The 24449-nt window shown below is 43.0% G+C and overlaps 1 protein-coding gene across 2 annotated transcripts; it reads left to right on the forward strand.

Annotated features, from left to right (window-relative positions):
• The first annotated feature begins 20626 nt into the window (after positions 1-20626).
• Positions 20627-24167, forward strand: LOC123394989 (ATP-dependent zinc metalloprotease FTSH 4, mitochondrial-like). Of its 2 annotated transcripts, XM_045089898.1 has the most exons (6): positions 20627-20809; positions 21467-21554; positions 21716-21868; positions 21952-22304; positions 22402-22878; positions 22956-24167. In XM_045089898.1, the coding sequence occupies exons 3-6, from the start codon at positions 21841-21843 to the stop codon at positions 23880-23882; spliced, it is 1785 nt and encodes a 594-aa protein (XP_044945833.1). In that variant the 5' UTR covers positions 20627-20809; positions 21467-21554; positions 21716-21840; the 3' UTR covers positions 23883-24167. The 2 variants fall into 2 exon arrangements, with proteins under 2 accessions (XP_044945833.1, XP_044945834.1); XM_045089899.1 differs by lacking the exon at positions 20627-20809 and adding an exon at positions 21110-21233 and having other exon boundaries at positions 21467-21868; positions 22956-23882.
• The last annotated feature ends 282 nt before the right edge of the window (positions 24168-24449 follow it).

Genomic DNA, 24449 nt, shown 5'->3' on the forward strand with positions numbered 1-24449 from the left:
GTTTGCGCAGGTACTCTGGACTTGACGAGACCCTCCTTCTGGATCGGTACCTTGGTTCTCAAACTGAGGGAAATACTTACTGCTCCTATGCTGCATCACCGTTTCCTCTTCAAGGGAAAAACCAACGCAAGCCTAATCTCCGTCAACGTGTCAATTTCTGGCGATGTTGTTTGAGAAGTAGCAGAAGGATTTCTGGCGCCGTTGCCGGGGAGGAAGATAAAGTCAAGAACTCATCCAAGTAAGTGTCGCAAACTCATCTCTTGCATTTACTTTGTTTGCCAGTTGCCTCTCGTTTTCCTCACCCCCACTTCACCAATTTGCCTTTTTTGTTCGCCTTTTCGTTCGCCCTTTTTCTCGCCCGCTTTTTGTTTGCTTGTGTGCTTGCTTGCTTGCTGAAGTCACCATGAACGAAAACACCAAACTTTGTGACTTCTCGAATACTAATAATAATGATTTTATTAGTACTCCGATTGCTCCCACCACTAGTGCAGAGTCATACGAAATCAATGCCGCTTTGCTGAATCTTGTTATGAAAGAGCAATTCTCTGGCCTTCCTAGTGAAGATGCCGCATCCCATCTCAATACCTTCATTGAGCTTTGTGATATGCAAAAGAAAAAATATGTGGATGTTGACGTGATTAAATTGAAGCTTTTTTCCTTTCTCGTTGCAAGATCGCGCAAAAACTTGGTTTTCTTCTTTGCCCAAAAATAGTATCGATTCTTGGGATAAGTGCAAAGATGCTTATATATCCAAGTATTTTCCGCCGGCTAAAATCATCTCTCTCCGTAATGATATCATGAATTTCAAGCAACATGATCATGAGCATGTTGCACAAGCTTGGGAGAGAATGAAATTAATGATTAGAAATTGTCCCGTTCATGGCTTGAGCCTTTGGATGATTATTCAAATCTTTTACGCTGGCTTGAATTTCGCTTCTAGAAATATTTTGGACTTCACCTCAGGTGGAACGTTCATGGAAATCACCTTAGGAGAAGCGACAAAGCTCTTAGACAACATCATGACAAACTATTCTCAATGGCACACTGCAAGGTCACCTACTAGTAAGAAGGTACACGCTATAGAAGAAATTAACTCGTTGAGTGCTAAGATGGATGAGTTAATGAATTTGGTTGCTCGTAGAAGTGCTCCTTTGGATCCTAATGATATGCCTTTGTCTTCTTTGATTGAGAGTAGCAACGCTAGCTTGGACGTTAATTTTGTTGGTACGAATAACTTTGGCAACAACAATGCTTTTAGAGGAAAAAACTATGTTCCTAGGCCTTTTCCTAGTAACTCCTCTAATAATTTTGGCAACTCCTACAACATTACTCATGGAAATTACAATAGATTACCCTCTAATCTAGAGAGTAATATCAAAGAGTTCATCAACTCTCAAAAGATTTTCAATGCGTCCATAGAGGAAAAACTACTCAAAATTGACGATTTGGCTAAGAGCGTTGATAGGATTTCTTGTGATGTTGATGCTTTGAAACTTAGATGTGCTCCTCCCAAAATCAACATGGATGAAACTTTGAAAGCTATGCGTGTTTCCATGATTGAGAGCCAAGAAAGAACCGCCCAAATTCGTGCTAGACATGAGGGCTTAAAAAGGCGTGTTCTCGTGATGAGAATCACGAAGATCTTAAAGTGCTTGGTGTGACTCCCATTGAATCTTTGTTTTCTTGTGTCAAACCTAATGATTATGGGGCTGAATATGAATCCACTTTGGTTGAAAAGTGCCCCAATGATTCGGAGTCCATCTATCTTGATGCTAAAAGCTTTAAAAGTGGAGTAGAAGACATTAAAACTTTGAGTAGTAATGAAATTACTACCATGGATTTCAAGGAATTCAATTATGATAGTTGCTACTTGATTGAATGCATTTCTTTGATGCAATCCATGTTGAACTCTCCACACGCTTATAGCCAAAACAAAGCCTTTACCGATCATATCGTCGAAGCTATGATAAAAGCTCTCGTGATCGAAGAGAAACTTGAATTGGAAGTCTCTATTCCTAGAAAGCTTCATGATGAGTGGGAACCTGCCATCAAAATCAAAATCAAAAACTATGAGTGCAATGCTTTGTGTGATTTGGGTGCTAGTGTTTCTACGATTCCAAAGTCTTTATGTGATGTTCTGGGTTTTAATGAGATTGAAGAGTGTTCTCTTAATTCACATCTTGCTGATTCTACTGTCAAGAAACCCATGGGAATGATCAATGATCTTCTTATTATTGCAAATAGGAACTATGTACCCGTGGATTTCATTGTGCTTGACATTGATTGCAATCCTACATGCCCTATTATTCTTGGTAGACCTTTCCTAAGGACTATTGGTGCCATCATCGATATGAAGGAAGTGAATATTAGATTTCAATTTCCTTTAAGGGTATGGAACACTTTCCTAGAAAGAAAATAAGATTGACTTTTGAATCCATGATGAGGGCCACTTATGGTTTGAGCACCAAAGACGACGATACGTGATTCTATCGCTTCTATCCCTAGCTTAGGGCGTTAAACAATAGCGCTTGTTGGGAGGCAACCCAATGAATTTATCTTTTTCTTTCTGTTTTGTTGCGTCCACACTTTCATAATTCTGTTGTGATTTTGTTTTTTTGTGTTTCTTTTTGTGTTTGAGCCAAGCAAAGCCTTTATGACCAGTCTTGGTAATGGTCGTTTGATCCTGCTGGAGAAAGACAGAAAATTTTCATTCACGAGGTGATTTTTCATTTTTATGCAGAAAGAGATTTTGAGTTGATTCTTTTTGCTGCTGATTGATATGCATTTTCCCCAGACCGTCATAATTTTTCAGATTTTTTGAGGTACCAGAAGTATACGAAGTATACAGATTGCTACAGACTAGTCTGTTTTTGTCAGATTCTGTTTTTGTTGGGTTGGTTGCTTGTTTTGATGAAACTATGTTTAGTATCGGGGGGGGGGGGGGTACTAGCCATGGAAAAGTTAGAATACAGTAGCCCATCATAAATATAGATGGAATTCAAGTTTGCTACAGTACCAAAAGAAGTGGTAGTTTGTTTTCTTGTACTAATGTTATCACAAGTTTGTGTTTAAGTTTTGTGTTGTGACGTTTTCAAGTTTTGGGTGATGTTTTCATGGACAAAGAGATAAGGAGTGAAAAGAGCTCAAGCTTGGGGATGCCCAAGGCACCCCAAGCCAAATTCAAGGACACCCAAAAGCTTAAGCTTGGGGATGCCCGGGAAGGCATCCCCTCTTTCGTCTTCAATCCATCGGTAACATTACTTGGAGCTATATTTTTATTCACCACATGATATGTGTTTTGCTTGGAGCGTCTTGTATCATAGGAGTCTTTTCTTTTTGTTGTGTCACAATCATCCTTGCTGCACACCTTTTTGAGAGAGAGAGACATTCACTCATCGTGATTTTGCTAGAATGCTCATAGTGCTTCACTTATATCTTTTGAGCTAGATACTTTTGCTCTAGTGCTTCACTTATATATTTTGAGCTAGATACTTTTGCTCTTGTGCTTCACTTATATCTTTAGAGCACGGCGGTGTGTGATTTGGTAATTGGCTTATGCTATGAAAGTAGTCCCATGTGCTAGGTACCCAAAGTGGATGCAAAAACCTCCACCTTCATGTGCATTGAGTAGAAAGAAAAGTTTCGATTCCTCTCAATTAGTTTTGAGACATGGATTCGGGAATATTAAAAGCTATGTTAGTAGGATGTTGTGAATCTAGAAATACTTTGTTTCGATTACTAAAAAAAACTTTCGCAACAAGTATGTGAGTTCTTTATGACTAATGTTGAGTCCATGGTATAGATGCACTTTCACCTTCCACCATTGCTAGCCTCTCTAGTGCCGCGCAATTCTCGCCGGTGCACAAACCCACCAAATTCCTTCCTCAAAACAGCCACCATACCTACCTACTATGGCATTTTCATAGCCATTCCGAGATATATTGCCATGCAACTACCACCGTTCTGTCTCATGACTTGTGCCGTCACTCTCATATTGCCATTGCATGATCATACTAGATCGTTGCACATCCCGGTACACTGCCGGAGGCATTTCCTATGGAGTCATCATCATTGTGATATTTGAGCTTTGAGTAACTAAAAGTGCGATGATCATCATTATTAGAGCATTGTCCCATGTGAGGAAATAAAAAAAGAGGCCAAAGAGCCCAAAAACAAAAAAAAGAAAAGAAAAAAAAGGCCTAAGAGCCCAAATAAAAAATAAAAAGAGAGAGAAGGGACAATGCTACTATCTTTTTCCACACTTGTGCTTCATGTTAGCACCATGTTCTTCATTATTGAGAGCTTCTTGTTTTGTCACTACCATATGCTAGTGGGAATATTTTATATAACTTGGCTTGTATATTCCAATGATGGGCTTCCTCAAAATTGCCCTAGGTCTTCGTGAGCAAGCAAGTTGGATGCACACCCACTAGTTTTCCTTTTTAGCTTTCACATACTTATAGCTCTAGTGCATTTCTTGTATGGAAATCCCTACTCATTCACATTGATATCTATTAATGGGCATCTTCATAGCCTATTGATATGCCGAGTCAATGTGACCATCTCCTCCTTTTTTGTCGCACAACCACCACCACACTCTATTCCACCTATAGTGCTATATACATGGCTCGCGCTCATGTATTGCGTGATAGTTATAAAAAGTTTGAGAAAGTAAGAGTGCGAAAACAATTACTTGGCTAATTCCGGGGTTGTGCATGATTTACATTAGTTGTGTGAGGATGATGGAGCATAGACAGACTATATGATTTCGTAGGGATAACTTTCTCTGGCCTTGTTATTTTGAAAGTTCATGATTACTTTGCTAGTTTGCTTGAAGTATTACTATTTTCATGTCAATAGCAAACTATTGTTTTGAATCATACGGATCTGAACATTCATGCCACGTGAAAGAAGTTGCAAAGGACAACTATGCTAGGTAGCATTCCACATCAAAAATTCGTTCTTTATCACTTCCCTACTCGAGGACGAGCAGGAGTTAAGCTTGGGGATGCTTGATACGTCTCCAACGTATCTATAATTTTTGATGGTTTCATGCTATTATCTTGTCAAACTTTGGATGTTTTGCATGCCTTTTATTTATTTTTTGGGACTAACTTATTAATCCAGTGCCAAGTGGCAGTTCCTGTTTTTTCATGTTTTTTACCCCTTTCACAGGAGATTTTGAAAAGGAGTCCAAAAAGGAAGAAAATCCCCGAAAATATTTTTTCTGGAACGGAAGAAGATTGGAGAGCTTGGGGGCCAAGCCAGAAGAGCCCCAGCGGCCCCATAGGCCCCCACCCCGCGGCCAGGGGGCGTGCCATGCAGGCTTGTGGGCCCCCTGGAGGTCCCCTAACCTAGATCTTGCGCCTATAAATTCCAAAATATTCCCAAAAAAATCAGGGGAGCATCGTAATCACTTTTCCGCCGTTGCAAGCTTCTGTCTCCGCAAGATCCCATCTGAGGCACATCCTGGTGCCCTGTCGGAGGGGGGATTCAGACACGGAAGGCTTCTCCATCAACACCATGACCTCTCCGATGATGCGTGACTAGTTCACCATAGACCTACGGGTCCATAGCTAGTAACTAGATGGCTTCTTCTCTCTCTTGGATCTTCAATACAAAGTTCTCCATGATCTTCATGGAGGTCTATCCGATGTAATCTTCTTTTGCCGTGTGTTTGTCGAGATCCGATGAATTGTGGATTTATGATCAGATTATCTATGAATCTTATTTGAGCTTCTTCTGATCTCTCTTATGCATGATTTCATATCCTTGTAATTCTCTTCGAGTTGTGGTTTTTGTTTGGCCAACTAGATCTATGATTCTTGCAATGGGAGAAGTGCTTGGTTTTGGGTTCATACTGTGCGGTGACCTCACCCAGTGACAGAAGGGGTAGCGTGGCACGTATCGTGTTGTTGCCATCAAGGGTAAAAAGATGGGGTTTTCATCATTGGTTTGAGATTATCCCTCTACATCATGCCATCTTGCTTAAAGCGTTACTCTGTTCATCATGAACTCAGATACACTAGATGCATGCTGGATAGCGGTCGATGTGTGGAGTAATAGTAGTAGATGCAGAAAGTATCGGTCTACTTGTCTCGGACGTGATGCCTATATGCTAGATCATTGCCTTAGATATCGTCATGACTTTGCGCGGTTCTATCAATTGCTCGACAGTAATTTGTTCACCGACCATAATACTTGCTATTTTGAGAGAAGTCTCTAGTGAACACTATGGCCCCCAGGGTCTACTCCACACCATATTTTCAGCCTTACACTTTTTACTTCATTGCACTTTCCGCCTTCAGATCTCACTTTGCAAACAATCTTGAAGGGATTGACAACCCCTTTGAAGCGTTGGGTGCAAGCTTGTTTGTGTTTGCGCAGGTACTCTGGACTTGATGAGACCCTCCTTCTGGATCGATACCTTGGTTCTCAAACTGAGGGAAATAATTACTGCTCGTGTGCTGCATCACCCTTTCCTCTTCAAGGGAAAAACCAACGCAAGCCTAATCTCCGTCAACGTGTCAATTTCTGGTGTTGTTGTTTGAGAAGTAGCAATTGTCGACATTAACTTTGCTACGTAAATTACGTCAATCATAGATCTTGACGCTGAGCCTAATATGCTCGTTGATTGCAAGAAAAGGTCAGGTTGGAAAGATTGGTAGAAGGCAATTACTGCCGAATTATTACCTCTCAACAAAAGGAAGGTGTTTGGACTAGTCTGTCGAACTCCTCCCCACATTCGCCCTGTTGGCCATGGGTGGGTTTTTGTTCGAAAGAGAGATGAAAATAATAAGGTAGTATGGTACAAAGCAAGGCTCGTTGCTCAAGGGTTCACGCAACGACCTGGTGTCGATTTTGAAGAGACCTATTCCCCGGTCATGGATGGAGTTACCTTTAGATACTTCATCTCAATGGCAGCAAACATGGGCTTGAAAATGAAATTAATGGATGTTATCACTGCTTACCTATATGGTGACTTGGATTCGAACATATACATGAAGGTTCCTGAAGGTATCCCTGTTCCGAACCATGACAGAGCAAACATGAGTCTATACAGTGTTCAACTTCAAAAGGCATTGTACGGACTTAGACAGTCTGGTAGAATGTGGTATAATTGCCTAAGCGATTTCCTATCATGAGCATCCAGTTGCGGTTCTCGAGGCGACTGGGCGCAAGACCCGCAACAAATCAATCAAATTTCTCAAGGTGCAGTGGTCACATCATTTCGATAATGAGGCAACTTGGGAATGCGAGGATCACCTCCGTTCCGAATTCCCAGAGTTCTTTCAGTCCTAGATCTCGGGGCGAGATCTTTTTGTAGTGTGGGAGAGTTTGTAATGCCCCAGAGTGTAACTTGCCATATTTGGAACCTTCATGTATGTGGGTCCATCATGTCATTGCCATGTGAGATATATGCATGTGTTATTTCATGTGATATTACTTTGTCTCCCCTTTGCATTCATGCATCCATTCCATTCATGCCTTCTTGTGTTTGTTGTAGTTGTGGTTCCATGGATGTGATATGTGATGTGATGTGCATGTGATGTTGAAGTGGTGCATTTGTAAGTGGGGTTTCATCCATGCTAGTTTTCAAATAGGTTTCAAAACCCCCCTTTTCTATTTCTCAAAGCTCAAGTTTTACTTGCTCTATCCCTGATTCAAAAATGTTTATGTTTTAGAGTGAATTGTGGTGGATGTGGTGCTAGGTTTAATGTGATTTTAAACTATGTTGGAGTGGGGTGTATATTCACAAAACAAATTATTTAAATTCTGTTTTGTAAATATTTAAATGCTCCAAAAATTCCCTTTCCATTTTATTTTAATAGGTCATAATTCCCTTATGACCAAGGGCATTTTTGTTTTATTTTAGGGTCAACAGTGTTGCATGTGTAATTATTTTTGTCTCTGTTTTGTTTTAAATAGAAAAACCCCAGTGGGTTTTTCTTTTCTTACCAAGCGCCTTCGAGTGGGCATCCTTCCCTCGCTGGCCCAACTAACTCCTCGCGCGGCAACCCTCTCCTGTAGACGCTGTCTCCCTCCTCCCACCTTTCACTCAGTTTCGTCAGAGAGAGAGCGGGGCAGAGGTCGACGCCGTTGCTCACGGACGTCGAGGCGGCCTCCCTCGCCCCCCTATTTAACCCTTGGCGTCCAGGCAGTGGGCTAGGGTTCCTCCAAGCGCCGCCACTCCTTTCCTCTTCCTCCTCCCTCTCCCTAGATCAACAGTAGGCGGGACAAGCTCCTCCTCCGCCATGGCCTATCCGTGAAGAGCTCGTCGCCGTCGTTGTCGTGCACCTCGTTCCTCTCCAAGCGTTCTAGGAGCACGCGGGACCTCAAGGGAGTCCATTCCCGCAGCTAGCCGTCGACGATCGCCCATGCTTCCCCTACTTCGACGACGGCCTTCTTCCGCTCTGACGACCACCTCTGCATCGGCTACTTCCACGACTTCCTCTTCTTCCTCTCTGACAGGCACGGTCTCCGCGACCAGTGGGTGAGCACAAGCTCCCTTCCCCCCTTCCCCTGTCGGCAAATTGCGTGTAGGGCGTAACATCGCCGCCGTACATCTCTCTGTCGCCGGCGCCGCCGCGTGCTCGTGGAGCAGTAGATGTAGGGCTTCTCTCGTCGAGTTTAGTGTAGAAATGGAATCGTGGGAGGTCCTTCTCCCTTCCAGTAACGAGCCGTTGGCCAATTCATAGCGTAGCGCCGCCGGTGAGCCTCCCCTGTTCCGACCACCGTCGGGCAGTAGTAGATCCAGAGAGGGTTTCTCAAAAGAGCAGAGCCCCCCCCTCTGTTAACATCTGAACGCGCAGTGCAGCGGTAGCAGAGGGTTTTGCAGATCGCCAGGTTGTGGGTTCGAAACCCCGTGGCGCCCCCTTTTTGTTGATTTGTTTCGGGCACAGTAGCAGCAGAGGCAAGCTTACCCTGTTCCCTTCCTTAGTTCTGTCGAGCCGAGGCCAGTAGTGCAGTGGTTTGCTGTTGTGTGTTAAACCAGCAGCTTGATGGTTTGACCCCCCAAGCCACCCTTTTATTTTCTTGTTATTTTGTTTTGCTGTTTTGTTTTGTTTGTTAGTTGTGTTGCTTGGGCAGCAAAATGTTTTGTTGCCTAAGTTATCTAAACCAGTAGGTTTCACCTTGGTTTAGTTAGTATGTGTGTGTAGGAGTTAGTGATGTATGTGTATGTGTGTAGGAGGGTGGTGATGCTAAGTTATCTAAACCAGTAGGTTTCACCTTGGTTTAGTTAGTATGTGTGTGTAGGAGTTAGTGATGTATGTGTATGTGTGTAGGAGGGTGGTGATGCTAATGTATGTGTTTGTTTGGAGACTAGCATGTGTAGGTGTGTGTGGATGAGCACTTGTGTATGCTTGATGTATGTGTATGTGTGGTGGTGTGCTAAAGCACATGAACATGAGGTCTACCCCTCATGTGCACCATTGGAGTGGTGAGTGTGTGCAAGTTCATGTGTAGGTGATGAACTAGTGAGTGACACATGTGATATGGCACTATTTGCATCTCTGTGATTCCATGTTGTTTTTCCTTTCAACTTTGTGCCTAGTTGTTCTATGCAAGTACCTAGGTATTATATATGTTTTTGGGGTAGAATCTTCCTAGGAATCCATTGGTGAAATCAGATTTCCATTTTGGACACTTTCTGGAAATGTCATTTTTCTGTTTTGAACTATGTTTAGAGCTTGGTGCCATGTGATGTGATGAGCCTAAGAGGATGATTCCTTGATGTGGCAGTAGTGGGTGAACCCCTCTACAGCATGGTGGTTTTGTTTTATGCTTAGGAGTTTGTATGTGCAAGTTGTTTCTTGTCAAAGTAGGCATGTGGCTGAAATTGTCAGTTTAGTGAAAATCTGTGATTTTCACTAAGTCTGAGAAACCGGTGTTATTTTCTTCCCTTGTAGCTGTGGTTGCAAAAGTTCATATGTTGGGAATCAGCCCTTGCAATCAACTAGAGAGTTTTAGCTTTTGTGTTTGTCTATCTTTCGGTTAAATTTCATTCATTTTCACTTCCTGTAGATATTGTTTTGGAGGTTGTCAAAATGCTTCGGAGCATAAACAGCTGGTGAGAATCTGAGATTTTCACTAAGTCCCTGAAATCTGTTATTTTTGTCCAAGTTAGCACCTGTAGATCTTTCTGTGTGTAACTCCTTTTGTATTATATTCTTGCTCACCCTTGTAGAGCTTTTGAATAGCTTTTGCCACATATCTTGTTTGGCACATTTAGGTGGCTGTAGGTGCTTTGCATGTTGCTCTCAAACTGCTATGTTGTTGTTTAGGACAGATTGCATAGTTTTGTTGTTTTGATGCTTGTGAGTGCATAGTTGGTGGTGTGGTGAGTTTCTTTGCACCACCCCACCTATATTTGTTTGTTTGATAATGTGGAAACCTGGGAATACCAGAAGTATTCCATTGAAGAGTGCTTGTGGTAGATTTGATCCGTAGGACTCCATTTCTTGTTTCGTAGTTTCCGGTTGATCCGTAGCTCCGTTCTCAACGTTCTTTATATGTTTTTGCATCGTTTTCTCGTGATGCATCTGTACATGTCATATTCATGCATGTCAAGATAGCTTAGAGAGAAGTTATGTCCAGAAGTTGTCTTTTCTTCTCACGTGTATGCAAGTGACTAGAATAGAGATGCATGCTACATTCTCATCTCATGCATCATGTGTTTGTTGCATCATGTTGTGTTGTTGTTCATTGGCTGTTGTTTTTATATTGGGTAGAACCGGGATCAGAGAGCGAGTACGTGGATTCGGGAGAGTACGTGTAGGACGAACAAGAGCAGTTCCAAGCTGAAGACATCAAGGGCAAGATGACCATGACCTTGATACCGTCTCTAGCTTTGTTATGCCTAGATTCACGTTTCCTTCGTCATATGCTCGCTGCCTACCACTTGATATAAATGCCTTCTGATATTGCCATGAAACCCAAACACTTTCCCCTCCTAGCTAATATTGACTGGCTAAGTAGGCTTGCTCAGCTTCTAATGATAGCGTTGCTATTTGCAGGTGCCAATTGTATCATGTGATAACATGAGTTTTGATATCATTATGTTAAATTCTACTATTTAATTAATGCACCTATATACTTGGTAAATGATGGAAGGCCTAGCTTTTGCCGGGTGATTTATTCTGTTATTGCCGCCTTAGTTTCCGGCTACAGGTGTTTGACTCCATAACTGATCGCTCCTAACACGTTCAGGGTTGTTATGGGGACCCCCTTGATAAATCGTGTAGTGTTAAGACTTGTCCGGTAGGACCCAACATTGGTTTTAATCTACTAATCACCTAATAATAATTTGCATAGGAAATAGCTACCCCGAGGATTTAATCAACAACCCGGGCCAGTGCTCGTCATGAGTGTTGGTCCAACCTAGAGCAGCTTATTACGCTCCCCGGGGCAACTCCGTGTTTTGGCGTGGTAACCATCGCTCATCCGTCGTGTCCTGAGACTGAGATACGCGGCTCTTATCGGGGTCGTCGACACGACGGGAGGTCATGCTAGTCTTGTCTTACCTTAGCGATATACCTTGCGTATAGGAATCCCGGTGAAGCTTTGGTTCTCCCTAGAGTTGAGGTTTTCCTCTAAGGAATCCGACGAGATCACGAGATTCGTGATAGAGGATTACTTTGCGGCCCGTGACCGTTTGTGATGGACTAGTTCGAGCACCCCTGCAGGGTTTAATCTTTCCGAAAGCCGTGCCCGCGGTTATGTGGCAACTTGGAATATTTGTTAACATCCGGTTATAGATAACTCGAACTTAATTTAATAAAATTGCCAACCGTGTGCGTAACAGTGACTGTCCCCTTCGAAGACCTCTCTTCGATCGGGAACACGGTGGGGTTATGTTTGACGTAGGTAGGTGATCAGGATCACTTAGTGATCATCTAGTCTTCAACCGCTCACGTAGACCACCACATCTATATCTTTGTTCTTCGTAAGTTAGCCACCATAAATGCTTAGAATGCTGCAACCTAAACACTGAACCTTCCTCACCTAATAACTTGACTAGTTTCGGTACTGAGGTCATAGATTGCTGAGTCCCTGTGGCTCACATATTACTTCAACACCCAACAGGTACATGTACGCCCAACACAGGTGATCCCGATGGCACGCAGCTGGCGTAGCAGTACGATGAGGAGAACGACCTCCTGTACGTGAACTATCCAGAAGACTGAGGCCGTGGTCGTGATCGTGGGCAAGCATACGGGATAACATAGCCGTTTCTTATGTTATGTAGCGGAACTACCTTGTCTGAATAAATGTGTGGATGTAACTCTGATATTATCTATGGAGATGGCAAACGATTCCCTATTTGTCATTCTTAAATTATGTATGTGCTATGTTTATCTTGCTTGCGAAATGCTTAGATGCGCTTCTTTCCATTTTGGGGCCTCGTTCCCTAAATCGGAAAGGACCACATCTTAGTCTGTACATGAACCTACCAAGAGACATTGTAAAGGTATCAAGGTCGTCTTCCGTTACCTCAGGGGACCAAAGATCTTGGCCTATTTTATAAAAGGAATCAAGGCCTATTTCTTATAGGCTATGCCGATGCTAGGTATCTGTCGGACCCGCATGATTTCAAATCACAGACTGGATATGTTTTCCTTTGTGGTGGAACTGCATTCTCCTGGAGATCAACCAAGCAAACACTTGTGTCGACCTCTACGAACCACTTGGAAATCATGAAACTATTTCAAGCGTCAAAGGAATGTGTATCGCTTCCGCGGATGATCAGCCACATTCAGCACACGTGTGGGTTGAATACCGTACAAACCCCTATCATTATCTATGAAGATAATGTTGCTTGTGTTGCACAAGTTCAAATGAGTTATTGTGAAGATTACCCTCACCAAAGCATATTAGTCCCAAGTTTTTCTATGCACAAGAACTGCAACAATTGAACGAGGTGAGAATTTTGCATACTAAGTAGTGTGACAATCTTGCTGATATGTTCACTAAATCATTACCAACATCATCCTTTGAGAGGTGTGCGCATGGAAACGGTATGGTGAGACTTAGAGAGATGCAAGGTTCAGGGGGGAAACTTCACAAACTCATCGCTAAAATCTCGATCCCGATGATTGAGTACTCAACCGGGTGGTTGAGTGGATTGTACTCTTTTTCACTGAGTGAGTTCTTTTGATGCTTCTCACCTAAGGTTTTTGACGAGACAACTCGTGCAATACAACAACGTATACTATGTGCTCTTTCTCCAAAAAAATTCTGCTTGGTTTTTTGAAGTTTTGAGACATGGATATACGGATAATTATCCAAGAGGGAGTGTTGGGAAACCTGGGCCCAGCCCATCGGCGTGGTAGAGACGGATGGCTTCCGTACGAGGCACGAAGCGAGTCCCTATCGTTTCCCCTCTTCTCATTAAGTGGGTTCTTATCCCTTTACCCCCTACCACTATGTAGAAAGAGGAGGAGCAACAATTATAACAAAGACCATCATTAATAAAGATTGTTTCCTGTCTACTTCCTGTGTTCTTCTACTTCTTGTCAGGACCGGTCCTGAGAATTGGGGGGCTGGGGCAAAACAAGAACATGGGGCCCTGTGGAAACGTGATTCAATACACATATTATATATGAATTATCCCTTGTTTGTTATTAAGATTACCCTAATTTCTTGGTTCATAAATACAGGTAGTAAAAACAAGTTTCTTGTCTATATTACATTATGTAGGAGATGAGTTAAATATGAGATCATTGTGACTCGCATTATTATCAATTTCTTGGTTCATAAATACCCGTAGTAAAAACAAGTTTCTCGTCTATATTACATTATGTAGGAGATGAGTTAAATATGAGATCATTGTGACTCGCATTATTATCAATTGTGTTGATGTCAACATTGTCTTATGTAGGATTCTCCTATCATGGATTGATTAGTTTGTTCCTTCATAGCGACTATCACCGATCCATCGTGGATGAGGTGATTGTTCTCATAAGACTAATCGATGGATTCTTTCTCAAAATCTATCAACTCATCTACTCCCTGCATTTCTAAATATAAGTCTTTTTTACAGATTTCACTATGGAACTACATACAGAGAAAAATAAATGAGTCTACACTCTAAAGTATGTCTATATACATCCGTATGTAGTCCAATAATGAAATCTCTAAAATGACACATATTTAGGAGCGGAGGGTGTATATGTTTTCTCTTATCAGCATCAACCGCCCTTTTCTAGTTGGCATGGTAGTGCTGAAAAAACATTCAGGTAATTGGATACGAGCACAAAGTTACTAGATCAATCCAATAAAATTTCTATCAAATATCCCTAAAACATTACTTCCTCAGATAATACCACGTCACTTGTTATGGATTGGAACTTTGGAAGGAGTATTGATTCGCAAAATCGTACCTTAACTGAAATCGGCATCTCGCTTCTTGACGTTGCCGCTGCGTAAGAATCAACGATTGGGCATGTCCGCCTCTCCGGCTGGAGTTGCAGGCGGCGGCGATCAGGCATCACACGAATCCATCAGCTACCTAGGTAATGCAGCCGCGTTAGATCCAAATCGCGAAATTACGAGAAGATTTTTCAGTTTTATTTTTCTACTTGGTGTGACCGTGCCTCCGGTCCTGATCAAACCATCATTCTTCTCTTCGGCCATAATAATGCCTCCAACGGTCCAGCCTCCTCCCTTGTTAATTTTTCTAGGGCCGATGCCTACATACGCGAGGCACTGACCTTTATTTTCATGTGAACCTGAGCAAGGCAATGCGAGTTTCTTTTTAGTACCTGCAACACGCTGAACTAATTAAGTACGTGGTGGGGGCCCTAGTCGAACTGGGGGCCGGGGCGACCCCCCCCCCCCCTTACGGTCGGTCCTCCTTTTTGTGTGATTGTCTACGACGTTGTTCCGCTCCGTAATCTTGGACCGGATTCGCCGGCAAGAGTTGCGGAACAACCACCATCCTTGTGTTCCTTCCGTCATCGTGTGCAGCCGTGCATGCCTGCAATGCCTCCATTCAGTGCATTAGACATCTAAGAAGGTGCAACGCAACCTAGGGGCTTAAAGATTGGGCTATGAGGATAATTGAATAATGGAAGAAGCCAATCACATCATTCCTTTCTGAACTAAAGACGTGCTATTAATTGGAAAGGTTAAAGTCTTGGTGTTTAGCTGCCACATGTAGCCAATGACATCCTCAAATCTCAATCAGTCGTGCCTCGCAAATTGCATGCATTGGTATCTCTAATTAATAGATGACGTCTAATTAATATGCATACAACTATTTCGTGTCTTAGGATTTTGAGATTATTTGTTTTTTATTAGATGCCTAATGCATCGGAACGGAGGAGTATAATGATTTGCATTTGTTTGAGGGCATGTGCATCTTGATCTCTTTTGGATTCAACAAGAAATTAAAGAAAAAATATATTGACATCCAACCGTCTAGGATCGTCAGTTTATGTGATGTAAGATTGCTTATTCTAAGTGGCTGCTCACCATATCTTTTACATTACTGATTCTCGAATCACCGGGCCAGGTAATCCAAGTTTATTGTGATACCTTTTTCATTAACATTAATGTCTCAGTTGATGTGAATAAAAGATATTCACTTTGGAGTTATTGGGGAGAAGTATGCAACAAACATGTTCTTTTCTCACGGTCGCACAATCTGTATCCAAAAGCTATTGCATCAAGCCTAGTTTCTATATCTGACAAAAGATAGTACACCATCATATACCTCGAATAAATAATTACACTTAAGCAACTAGTAACTTCTGACTGATCCCTGTTTTCATCTTCTCGTCTGTAAAAGTACACATGTTTCGTTCATCACAATTTTTGCAATTGAATAACAGCGTGTCAGCTACTTTGTTAAAGATTGTCGTCAAAACATATTATTTTGCTTCGAAATGTCGTTTTTCTCAACATTACATATTTGCGATTTCCTCATGGTATTTCGCGTGCAACTTTGCTCCATAACTAAGGTTGTATATTTTTAAGCATTTTGTATTTGTTGTTGTTCTTAGGAGTTGACAAATGGAAGACTTTCTTGACCATATAACCATTCATAGTAAATTGAAGGGACCCATAGAATGATAAATTTGAAATGGAATAAGGGAATTTATTTGTACTCTCAATAGAAAAGCTAACTGTATTGACAAGTTCATAAGCTTTTGCGATGTACCTCCTGTTTTATGCCTTCTTCTCCTTGCATCCTCTCACATACTTACCCTGTCATGGTTTAAACTTACCCTGTCATGGTTTAAAAGGTGTGTATGAACGATCTCTGGGACCAAGGTAAATCTTGATTAACTCTAATATTTTTGCAACAGCTCATATAATAACCGCACGACGTCTAATTATTCAAAAATATAATGCATAGTAACTCACACAACCACTAAACAATAAGCGCATACAGTCTACTAGTACTCGTAATTAACCAAGCAGTAAATGTCACGCGTCTTAATCCTTTTCTATTTTGAAAATACACGTAAACGGAACCGCTTCTTCTAAACCGTGACGGAGGGAGTATGTAATATGACCCTGTTTGTTTAAAAAGTCCTAGGACTTTTTTTAGTCTTAACTAAAAAGTCTCTAGTCCCTACCTGTTTGGTTCCACGGACTAAACATGGATTAGAGGTTATTAAATGACATGTTAAAAGACCATGTTACCCCTATTAATGGGCTAGAGGTTATTAAATGACATGCTAAAAGCAGGGACATTGTTGGAAAAAGTCCTAAAAAGACTCTCTGTTAGGGACTTTTTTTTAATCTCAAATGCCCACTTTTAGTCCCTAAAAGTCCTTCATGTTTGGTTTAGATGGGGCTAAAAGAGACTTTTTTTAGTCTCTACACCAAAAGTCCCTGTAAACAAACACCCCTATATATATTGTCTTTTAAGTAGTGTGGTATTCTAATGAAACGTGAAATTAATTTTTAGTATGTACTGCTAGTACATATAATGATGTGGAAACTGCTATATTTTTTGGAACCAAATATCTCAGATTTTTAAAATCCTTTTTCTTAAAAGTATTTAAAATAGAGTTTCTCTACAAAATCATGGCATTCTAATCTTTACCTAATAATAAAGAGGCTATCGCTTCCGTCGGAAAACCCACCGACGTGATTTTACAAAAAAAACCTTACTGTTTATGACATTAAACTCGTAGCACATATTAAATGTTTTTTAAAATACTCATATCTTTTAAACCGTAACTCCAAATTTAACATATTATATATGGAATTTGATTAGAAAAATATGTAGAATTTAAATATGATATTATTTTATCTGTTAAACGTTTAATAAAAATACTATCCAGGGTGCAATCTTAATAAATAAGTCATTATTCGTCTTTCTTTCATACCGGTACTCATCCGGGTTGGGGATGAACACGTCAACAAAATCAGAAATAGAGATGAAACTGAAGGTCACTTAATTGATTCTTTATACGTATTAAATCTACATGCAAGCCATGTTAAAATAGAAGACCTGTGAAATTTTGAACTGCATTTTTGTAGGATAAGACCATCTTTATTTGTATCGTAACTATAAATTCTCCAATTATAGACATTTTTTATAAATTAAGAGCGTGTTCCGTGTGGTATTTCTTTCTCCCGTTGCAACGCATGGGCCCTTTTGCTAGTATCTACCTAATAATAAAGCGGCTATTGCTTTTGTCGGAAAACCCGTCGTGGTTGTTTTGCAAAAGAGCCCCTGCTGTTTTGGCTATTCAACCCGCACTCCAGACGTAAGTTATTCATACAGTAATAAAAAATCGAATCGCTCCTAAGGAGCCGGACGGACGCAACGCCCCGTCGCCCCAACCCACCGCGTCCGCCGCCTGATAGAAACAGAGGTGGTGATCTCTGCTGGCCGGCATCCAGATCCCCGGCGACTGCGAGGTGGCGACGGACATGGTGTTGGTCGCCAGCAGGGAGTAAGCGGAGGCGCGACATGCGGGGCTCCCGCTCCTCTCTGTGTGCGTGTGGCAATGCAAGAAAACGGCGGAATCTCGTGCAGCCATCCGAGGTGGACTGGATCCGCCGCGAGAGGTGGGGCTTGGAGCTTGCGGATGGAGGCAGCGCGAACGTCGAGCACCCGCAAAGGCATGCTGGAGAGCACATAGCGTGGCAAGAAAAGATTGTATGGGAGGACAATCGGCATGAAGGCGGAGCGAGTGGCGCCGGCCGATCTCCGCCTCGACGTATGCTGCGCAACTGCACGAGATGGACACATGCGGTCGTGCAACCTCTGGTGAGTAGATGGCGAGGTCATGTGGTCTGCCAGGTGAGATTGGGGAGGAGTGGGAAGTCTTCACCGGCGGCAACATGTGGCGGAACAGGTGATGCCGATCTGACCTGCTCTCTCTCTTTTGTTTATCTGCAAGTAGCACAAAGAAGCACAAAGTCATTTGCCTCTTAAAAAACCAGTATGAACTAACCAATCTCTCTCCCTCTTTTGAACTAGCACTGAGGAGCACGACTCCAGCGGTTGTACTGACCACGGAGGAATTCATCTACCATCTTTTGTGTTGTTATCTAAAAGAGGTACAACTTGATGAAATTCATGCCAAGTATTGATGTAGAGCTTGGGTGTTTGAGCCACTAAACTTATTATTGATGTAAAACTCGAATTAAACTTATTATTTCTAAGATCCCTATGTTGCAGAAAGGAGAATCAAGATCATTAATTATATGTTGGATCAGATTGTTGATATTCTATTCTGTGGTTCTTTTCTTTTGTCACATTATATTATGCAGATTTTCATGGTACACAGATTGTCATTGCGTAGCATCAACTATTCACCACTACTACTACTACTTAGATATTGATCTGCATCCTTACCCTTTTATGATACATGTTTCAAAATAATAATTAATAATTATAGCTGAATTGTAAAGGTAAAGGGAATAAGTTTGTCTATTTTAAATGGCTTGTGTTCTGCACGTGTTAGTAGGCACTTGGCGCAAGCAGAGCACACACAAACGTCCTTCTAATTTTTTTTTAAATTATGCCTCACAAGTAGCTGGCAGCAGTTACAATCGATGATGGTAGCATCATTATCAACTATCAAGTACATTTAATCTCAGTTAGTCATAAGCTTAACATTTTGTAAGTACTCTGCAATCTGCACGGTGGCGATGTACACGATCACAAAAAAATCTTAATATCTCACAAATTTGCAGATTTTCTTTCAAATACTTGTAGGGTTGATTTTCACAGAATTTGTTGCACACACGGCCAAACACACCTAGATTGCACCTTTAGTACCATAAGTATCAATTAATCTCAGTTACTCGGATGCTTAATATGTTGTGATGATGATGCAGATTGAAGGAGGTCATCGCTATGGACAATGGAAACATTCTTGTGATTGAGGATAATAAGTTGACGGCAAGATGGCTCGCACTCACCACCATTAGAGAGGAGGAAACTATAGTCGTGAAGACTGCTTTGCTATCGTAACAGTTGATGATGCAGTGCAGGCTATGCTTAAGAGAGAAAGTAATGGAGGTCCCTTCAGACTGCTTTGGGGTGTTGTTGCTGGTTGTTCATTGTCGCTATTTATTACTGTTATGTGCTAGATGTTGAGCAGAGAGATAGTGAGACTTACTGAGTTTCGTTGTGACTGATTCAATTTGTTTCACTGATTCTGCACATGTCATGTGAGCTGCAGGCGTGTAGTTCATTTCTACTTTATTTTGGTTCTCACTGCAGTTGACGCTTTTGATTTGCTCGTTCTATGTGTTTGTATTTCAATTGTAAAGTAGTTCACATAGAGTTGCTGCTCAAGAAAAGAGGGATGCCCATCATCGGTAAGAAGCATATTATGTTTTTTTGTTGCTCTGAACTGTGGCTCAGTTCGCATGTGTGGTATGATTTAGTTCTACAATCCTTATGAGTTCATCTGCAGTTGTGGTACGCCCCGTTGTTAAGCTATTCGACCGATTCATGGGCCACACGATGCGCGGGTGGGCTTCTTGCTTCTGTGTGTGGTCTGGGTGGACTTCTCTCTACCTATCGGAGTTATGGACCAAGTGACACGCAGGTGGGCTCCCTAGGAAAAGTTGATAAATATAGGTGTGATTCTACCTTCTCGAGTTTGTGAGGCGTCATTTTTAGTGCAACCTAAAAACAACTACACGGCAAAATCTATAAGAGAATATATCTCCTCCCATTCACCGTATATATCAAGAGAAAAATCTATAAGAAAAATATATCTCCCACACTAGACGGCAAAAACAACTTCAAAATGAGTGTTATTTTTAGCTCATGAGTAGCGACCATCATATCCAGCTCAACAAATTAGTTTTAAAGTATTATACTTCAGCTTGCCATGATCCGGTTTAATAATAAACGTGTCATGTGGTGGCTGAGATAAATACCTTGTAATTGACCATGTTCGGATATATTGTGAGCATGTCAACACCGTGATTATAGTCGGTAAGGGTGAAAAGGAGGATAAGTAACAACACATGTGAGGCGTTATGCTGAGATAGCATGGACCTATGAAGGAGTCTTGAGTCATGCTTATTGTTGTAGGAGTATATTTTTTTTTTCTTTGGTTGCAACCGCACGGGCAATTTTCCTAGTGGAAAAAAAGATACGTTTTGTTTGGTCGGCTGCTCCCCACCCCCATCAGTCATTGCAGGAGCGAGCTCCCCAACGGCGGCCACCTGCACCGGCCACCCCCACCCTGGTTCCTCGCCCGGCCACCTGCACGGCGCCAGGGCCGCGATGCATCGATCCGGCGCGCGGTTCCCTGCTCGCAGCCGGTGGAGAGAGCGCGCGGAGCACTGCCCGTAACGGCCGGCCTCACAGTCACAGGTGAGCTCCGCCTCCGGATCCCGCTCCGGCTCCGGCCCCGGCTCCGGTTCATGCCCTTCTTCCCCAGATACGGCGCGTGTTTTCGAACCAAATCCTCAGTTACCCGTTGAACCGGTTTGGGTTCAGAGTCGGATCCGGTTGATTGGAATGTGCGGATTCTTTGCGTGGATCCGGCGTCATTCGAACTCTCTCCTCAAGCCGCATTCGATTCGAGTCCGCCGGCTACAGAGTTCGTTGCCGTTGCCGTTGCCGTTGCCGTGCAGGTTTGTGCGTAGAATACTGCGCGTCCCTAGGAATTAACAGCAGCAATGCGAGGGAGACAAAAAGCAGACACCTTTGGAGCCTTCTCTTCTCATATCTCCAGCAGCACGTCCTGCCCTGTCCTGTCCTGTCCGCCATGGCCGGCATGCTCGCGCTCTCCAGGGTATTTCGCCATCTGTCTTCCTATCTGATTCCGTTGCGCTGCCATTTCGTTATGATTTGGCTCTGCTCTTTGGGTTCAGGAGGTTGTTCCTCTGTCCAACGGAATACTAAGCTGCAAGGCACTGCCTGCCTGTCCTGCGTTTCAGATCGATGCCACTCATGTTAATTCATGGGTTAAGATTGATGTTGCCGTTGTTTACGCCGTGCTGATTCCTGCGTGTATTTGTCTCGCAGGCTGCCAAGCATGTTGTGGCTGTGGCCGGGGCGACCCGTTCATTTCCTGCATTCAGGGCACCTGCTGCAAATATACATTCTGGAGCAGGTATCTTATATGCCTTCTATGCTTCTCTTTTCACCACACACATGAACTACGTGCCCAGTAACCTGTTACTATTCTTATTACTCTGCATTCCGCGCCTTTCTGGTTAGTTGTTTCCATTGAGGTTGTAAGCCTCTGCTTGGTTTGGTGTTTAATCAATGCAGGCAGTGTGCTTAGGAATATACAGCAGAGGTACTTATCAAGCTTTGTTGGTCAGAGGGCACGGTGCGTGCACTCTGGCGCCGCTTCTCTTTCTAAAGAGATTCATAGAACTGATCCAGAAAGAGTTATGCAGAATTTCAAAATGCTAAATCGAGGTAGCTGCCATTTCATAAGCCACAGTTACTAATTTAGGAGTAGGCTGACCTTTTTACCCACGTCTTTTCTGTTCACTATGCAGGAATTTCAAGTGCAGCAAGGGAGGAAGGACATGTTCTCAGTACAGCCAGTGCACCCTTTTATTTAGTAGAGAAAGGCCTACTTAAAAAGCAGCTTCTGCGTACCTGTGGAGGCCTCGTAGTTTCTGGCTTTACGATCTATGGCATTAAGGTTTTGATTGACAGTTATGTTAAAGCTGTCAAAGATAGTTACACAAAGTTTGTGGCTGATAGTGTCGACGACGCAGAACTTGGTGAATCCGATGATTTGGAAGAAGAGGCCCCAGATTTAAGCACAAAATTCAGTGATGTAAAGGGGGTTGATGAAGCCAAAGCTGACCTTGAGGACATAGTTCACTACCTACGAGATCCTGACGTGAGTGTGGCATTACCATCGACCTGCGTGCAGGTGTTTTAATCAAACAATTATTTCTCGATGCCGAGTTGCTGACCTAGTTTTACATTCTTTGCAGCATTTCACACGCCTTGGTGGCAAGCTTCCAAAGGGTGTTTTGCTTATGGGCCCACCCGGCACAGGGAAGACCATGTTGGCAAGGGCTGTGGCCGGGGAAGCCGGTGTCCCTTTCTGCGCGTGCAGCGGCAGTGATTTCGAGGAGGTGTATGTAGGTCTTGGGGCTAAGAGAGTGAGGGAGCTCTTTCAGTCAGCAAAGATGCTGTCTCCTTGCATAATATTCATCGATGAAATTGATGCGATTGGTGGGCACAGACACGCAGGAGGTTCAACGTCGCAGAGGCAGACCCTGAATCAGCTGCTTGTTGAGATGGATGGCTTCAAGCAGAATGAAGGGATAATTGTGGTTGCAGCGACCAACTTCCCCGAGTCATTAGATATGGCCCTTGTCAGGCCTGGCCGTTTTGACCGTCAGGTCCAAGTCCCTCTTCCAGATGTTAAGGGACGACGGCAGATTCTCGAGGTATACATGTCAAAGGTATGTACATAAGGCTTATTTTTGGCGGTCTCTTGAGGTAAGGCTTTGACCTTAACTCCATGAGTTCTTCCATGCAGGTGTGTACAGCCAAGGGTGTGGATGCGATGACCATTGCGAGGGGGACGCCTGGGTTCTCAGGTGCACACCTTGCAAGCCTAGTGAACGATGCCGCCCTCAAGGCTTCCATGGATGGGGAAAATGCTGTTGGAATGGATCACTTTGAGTATGCCAAGGACAGGATCATCATGGGCAGTGAGCGCAAGTCGATGTTGATATCTGATCAAGCCAGGAAGATGATTGCATACCACGAGGGTGGGCACGCCCTTGTTGCTATCCTCACGGACGGTGCTGACCCTGTCCACAAGGCCACCATCATGCCTAGGGGCAATACCCTCGGCATGTTGTCGCAGCTGCCAGGGGAAGACAGCGAGCTCGAAGTCTCAAGGAAACAGATGCTGGCATATCTAGATGTCTGCATGGGAGGGCGGGTGGCCCAGGAGCTTATATTTGGAGAAGCAGGGGTCGGCACAGGTGCATTGTCTGATCTAAGACAGGCGACTCAGCTGGCGACAAAGATGGTCACCAGGTATGGTATGAGCAAGCGGGTTGGCCTTGTTACATATAGCAATGACGACAATGTCGGCGGTGGCAAGATGAAGAACATGAGCGGGCGAACTTCAGAAGTGGTTGATGAGGAGGTGAAAGCATTGTTGGACAACGCTTACAAGAACGCCAAAACGCTTCTCACAAAGCACAACAAGGAGCTCCATGCGCTAGCAAATGCCCTCCTGGAGCATGAAACTCTCAGTGTTGACGCGATCAAGAAACTAGTTTCGACAGCACGACAAGGTGATGGTCCTAGCAGTAGCCAGCAAAATCAGCGGACACCTTCTCCTGGTGACGAGATCTCAAAACTAGTATCGACAGAACAACAAGTAGATGGCCATAATAATAGCCAACAGGATCAGGTAATACCTTCTCCCACCGGTGACGAGATGGCCTAGCCTTGGAGACGCTTACAAGAAGAAATAGTTGTTTGCCTGATAGATACTCCCTCTGTAAACTAATATAAGTTTACAAAGGGAGTACTACAGAGCGATGTGTATTTTCATTTGACATTTGTTTCTCAAGTCTGAAGAGAATGCGGCGTGTTTTCTACTTTTGCATACTGTATTCTGAACCAGCAAAACCTCCAGTCTTGTGTCTCAAACATGAATATGCCCCAACATTTCTATTGGGCACCGCGTGTAAATACAATTTCATACTACATTTTTTCCCCAGCTGCAAAACATAATGAAAATGAACATTAGCCATTAGGTGCTTCCATAAACGTATCTTGTGTGCCAGTGTTTAACTGCAAGTGTGATGAGTTAGCCTCTGATCATTCTCACCATTGATTACCTTTGACTCATTGGATACCTCTGATTCTTCTAAATGTCAATCGACCTGAATCATTCTCACCATGCAAAGAATCCAGAACTTTGTGCAAAATGTTTTCAGTGGCTCCACATGCCAGCGCGGGTGGTCCGCAGTCTTGGCTTCGACGGTGGTTATGGTGGCGCCGAATAAAA

The sequence above is a fragment of the Hordeum vulgare genome, chromosome 5H, assembly GCF_904849725.1.
Source record: "Hordeum vulgare subsp. vulgare chromosome 5H, MorexV3_pseudomolecules_assembly, whole genome shotgun sequence".
In the NCBI taxonomy this organism is placed as follows: Eukaryota; Viridiplantae; Streptophyta; class Magnoliopsida; order Poales; family Poaceae; genus Hordeum; species Hordeum vulgare.

What these genes read in the sequence shown, in the direction of transcription:
- LOC123394989 (XM_045089898.1), top strand. Translation starts at nt 21,841, where the DNA reads ATGCAGAATTTCAAAATGCTAAATCGAG. An exon ending in ACTACCTACGAGATCCTGAC is followed by an intron (nt 22,305 to 22,401) that starts GTGAGTGTGGCA and finishes CATTCTTTGCAG; the next exon opens with CATTTCACACGCCTTGGTGG. An exon ending in TCGAGGTATACATGTCAAAG is followed by an intron (nt 22,879 to 22,955) that starts GTATGTACATAA and finishes TCTTCCATGCAG; the next exon opens with GTGTGTACAGCCAAGGGTGT.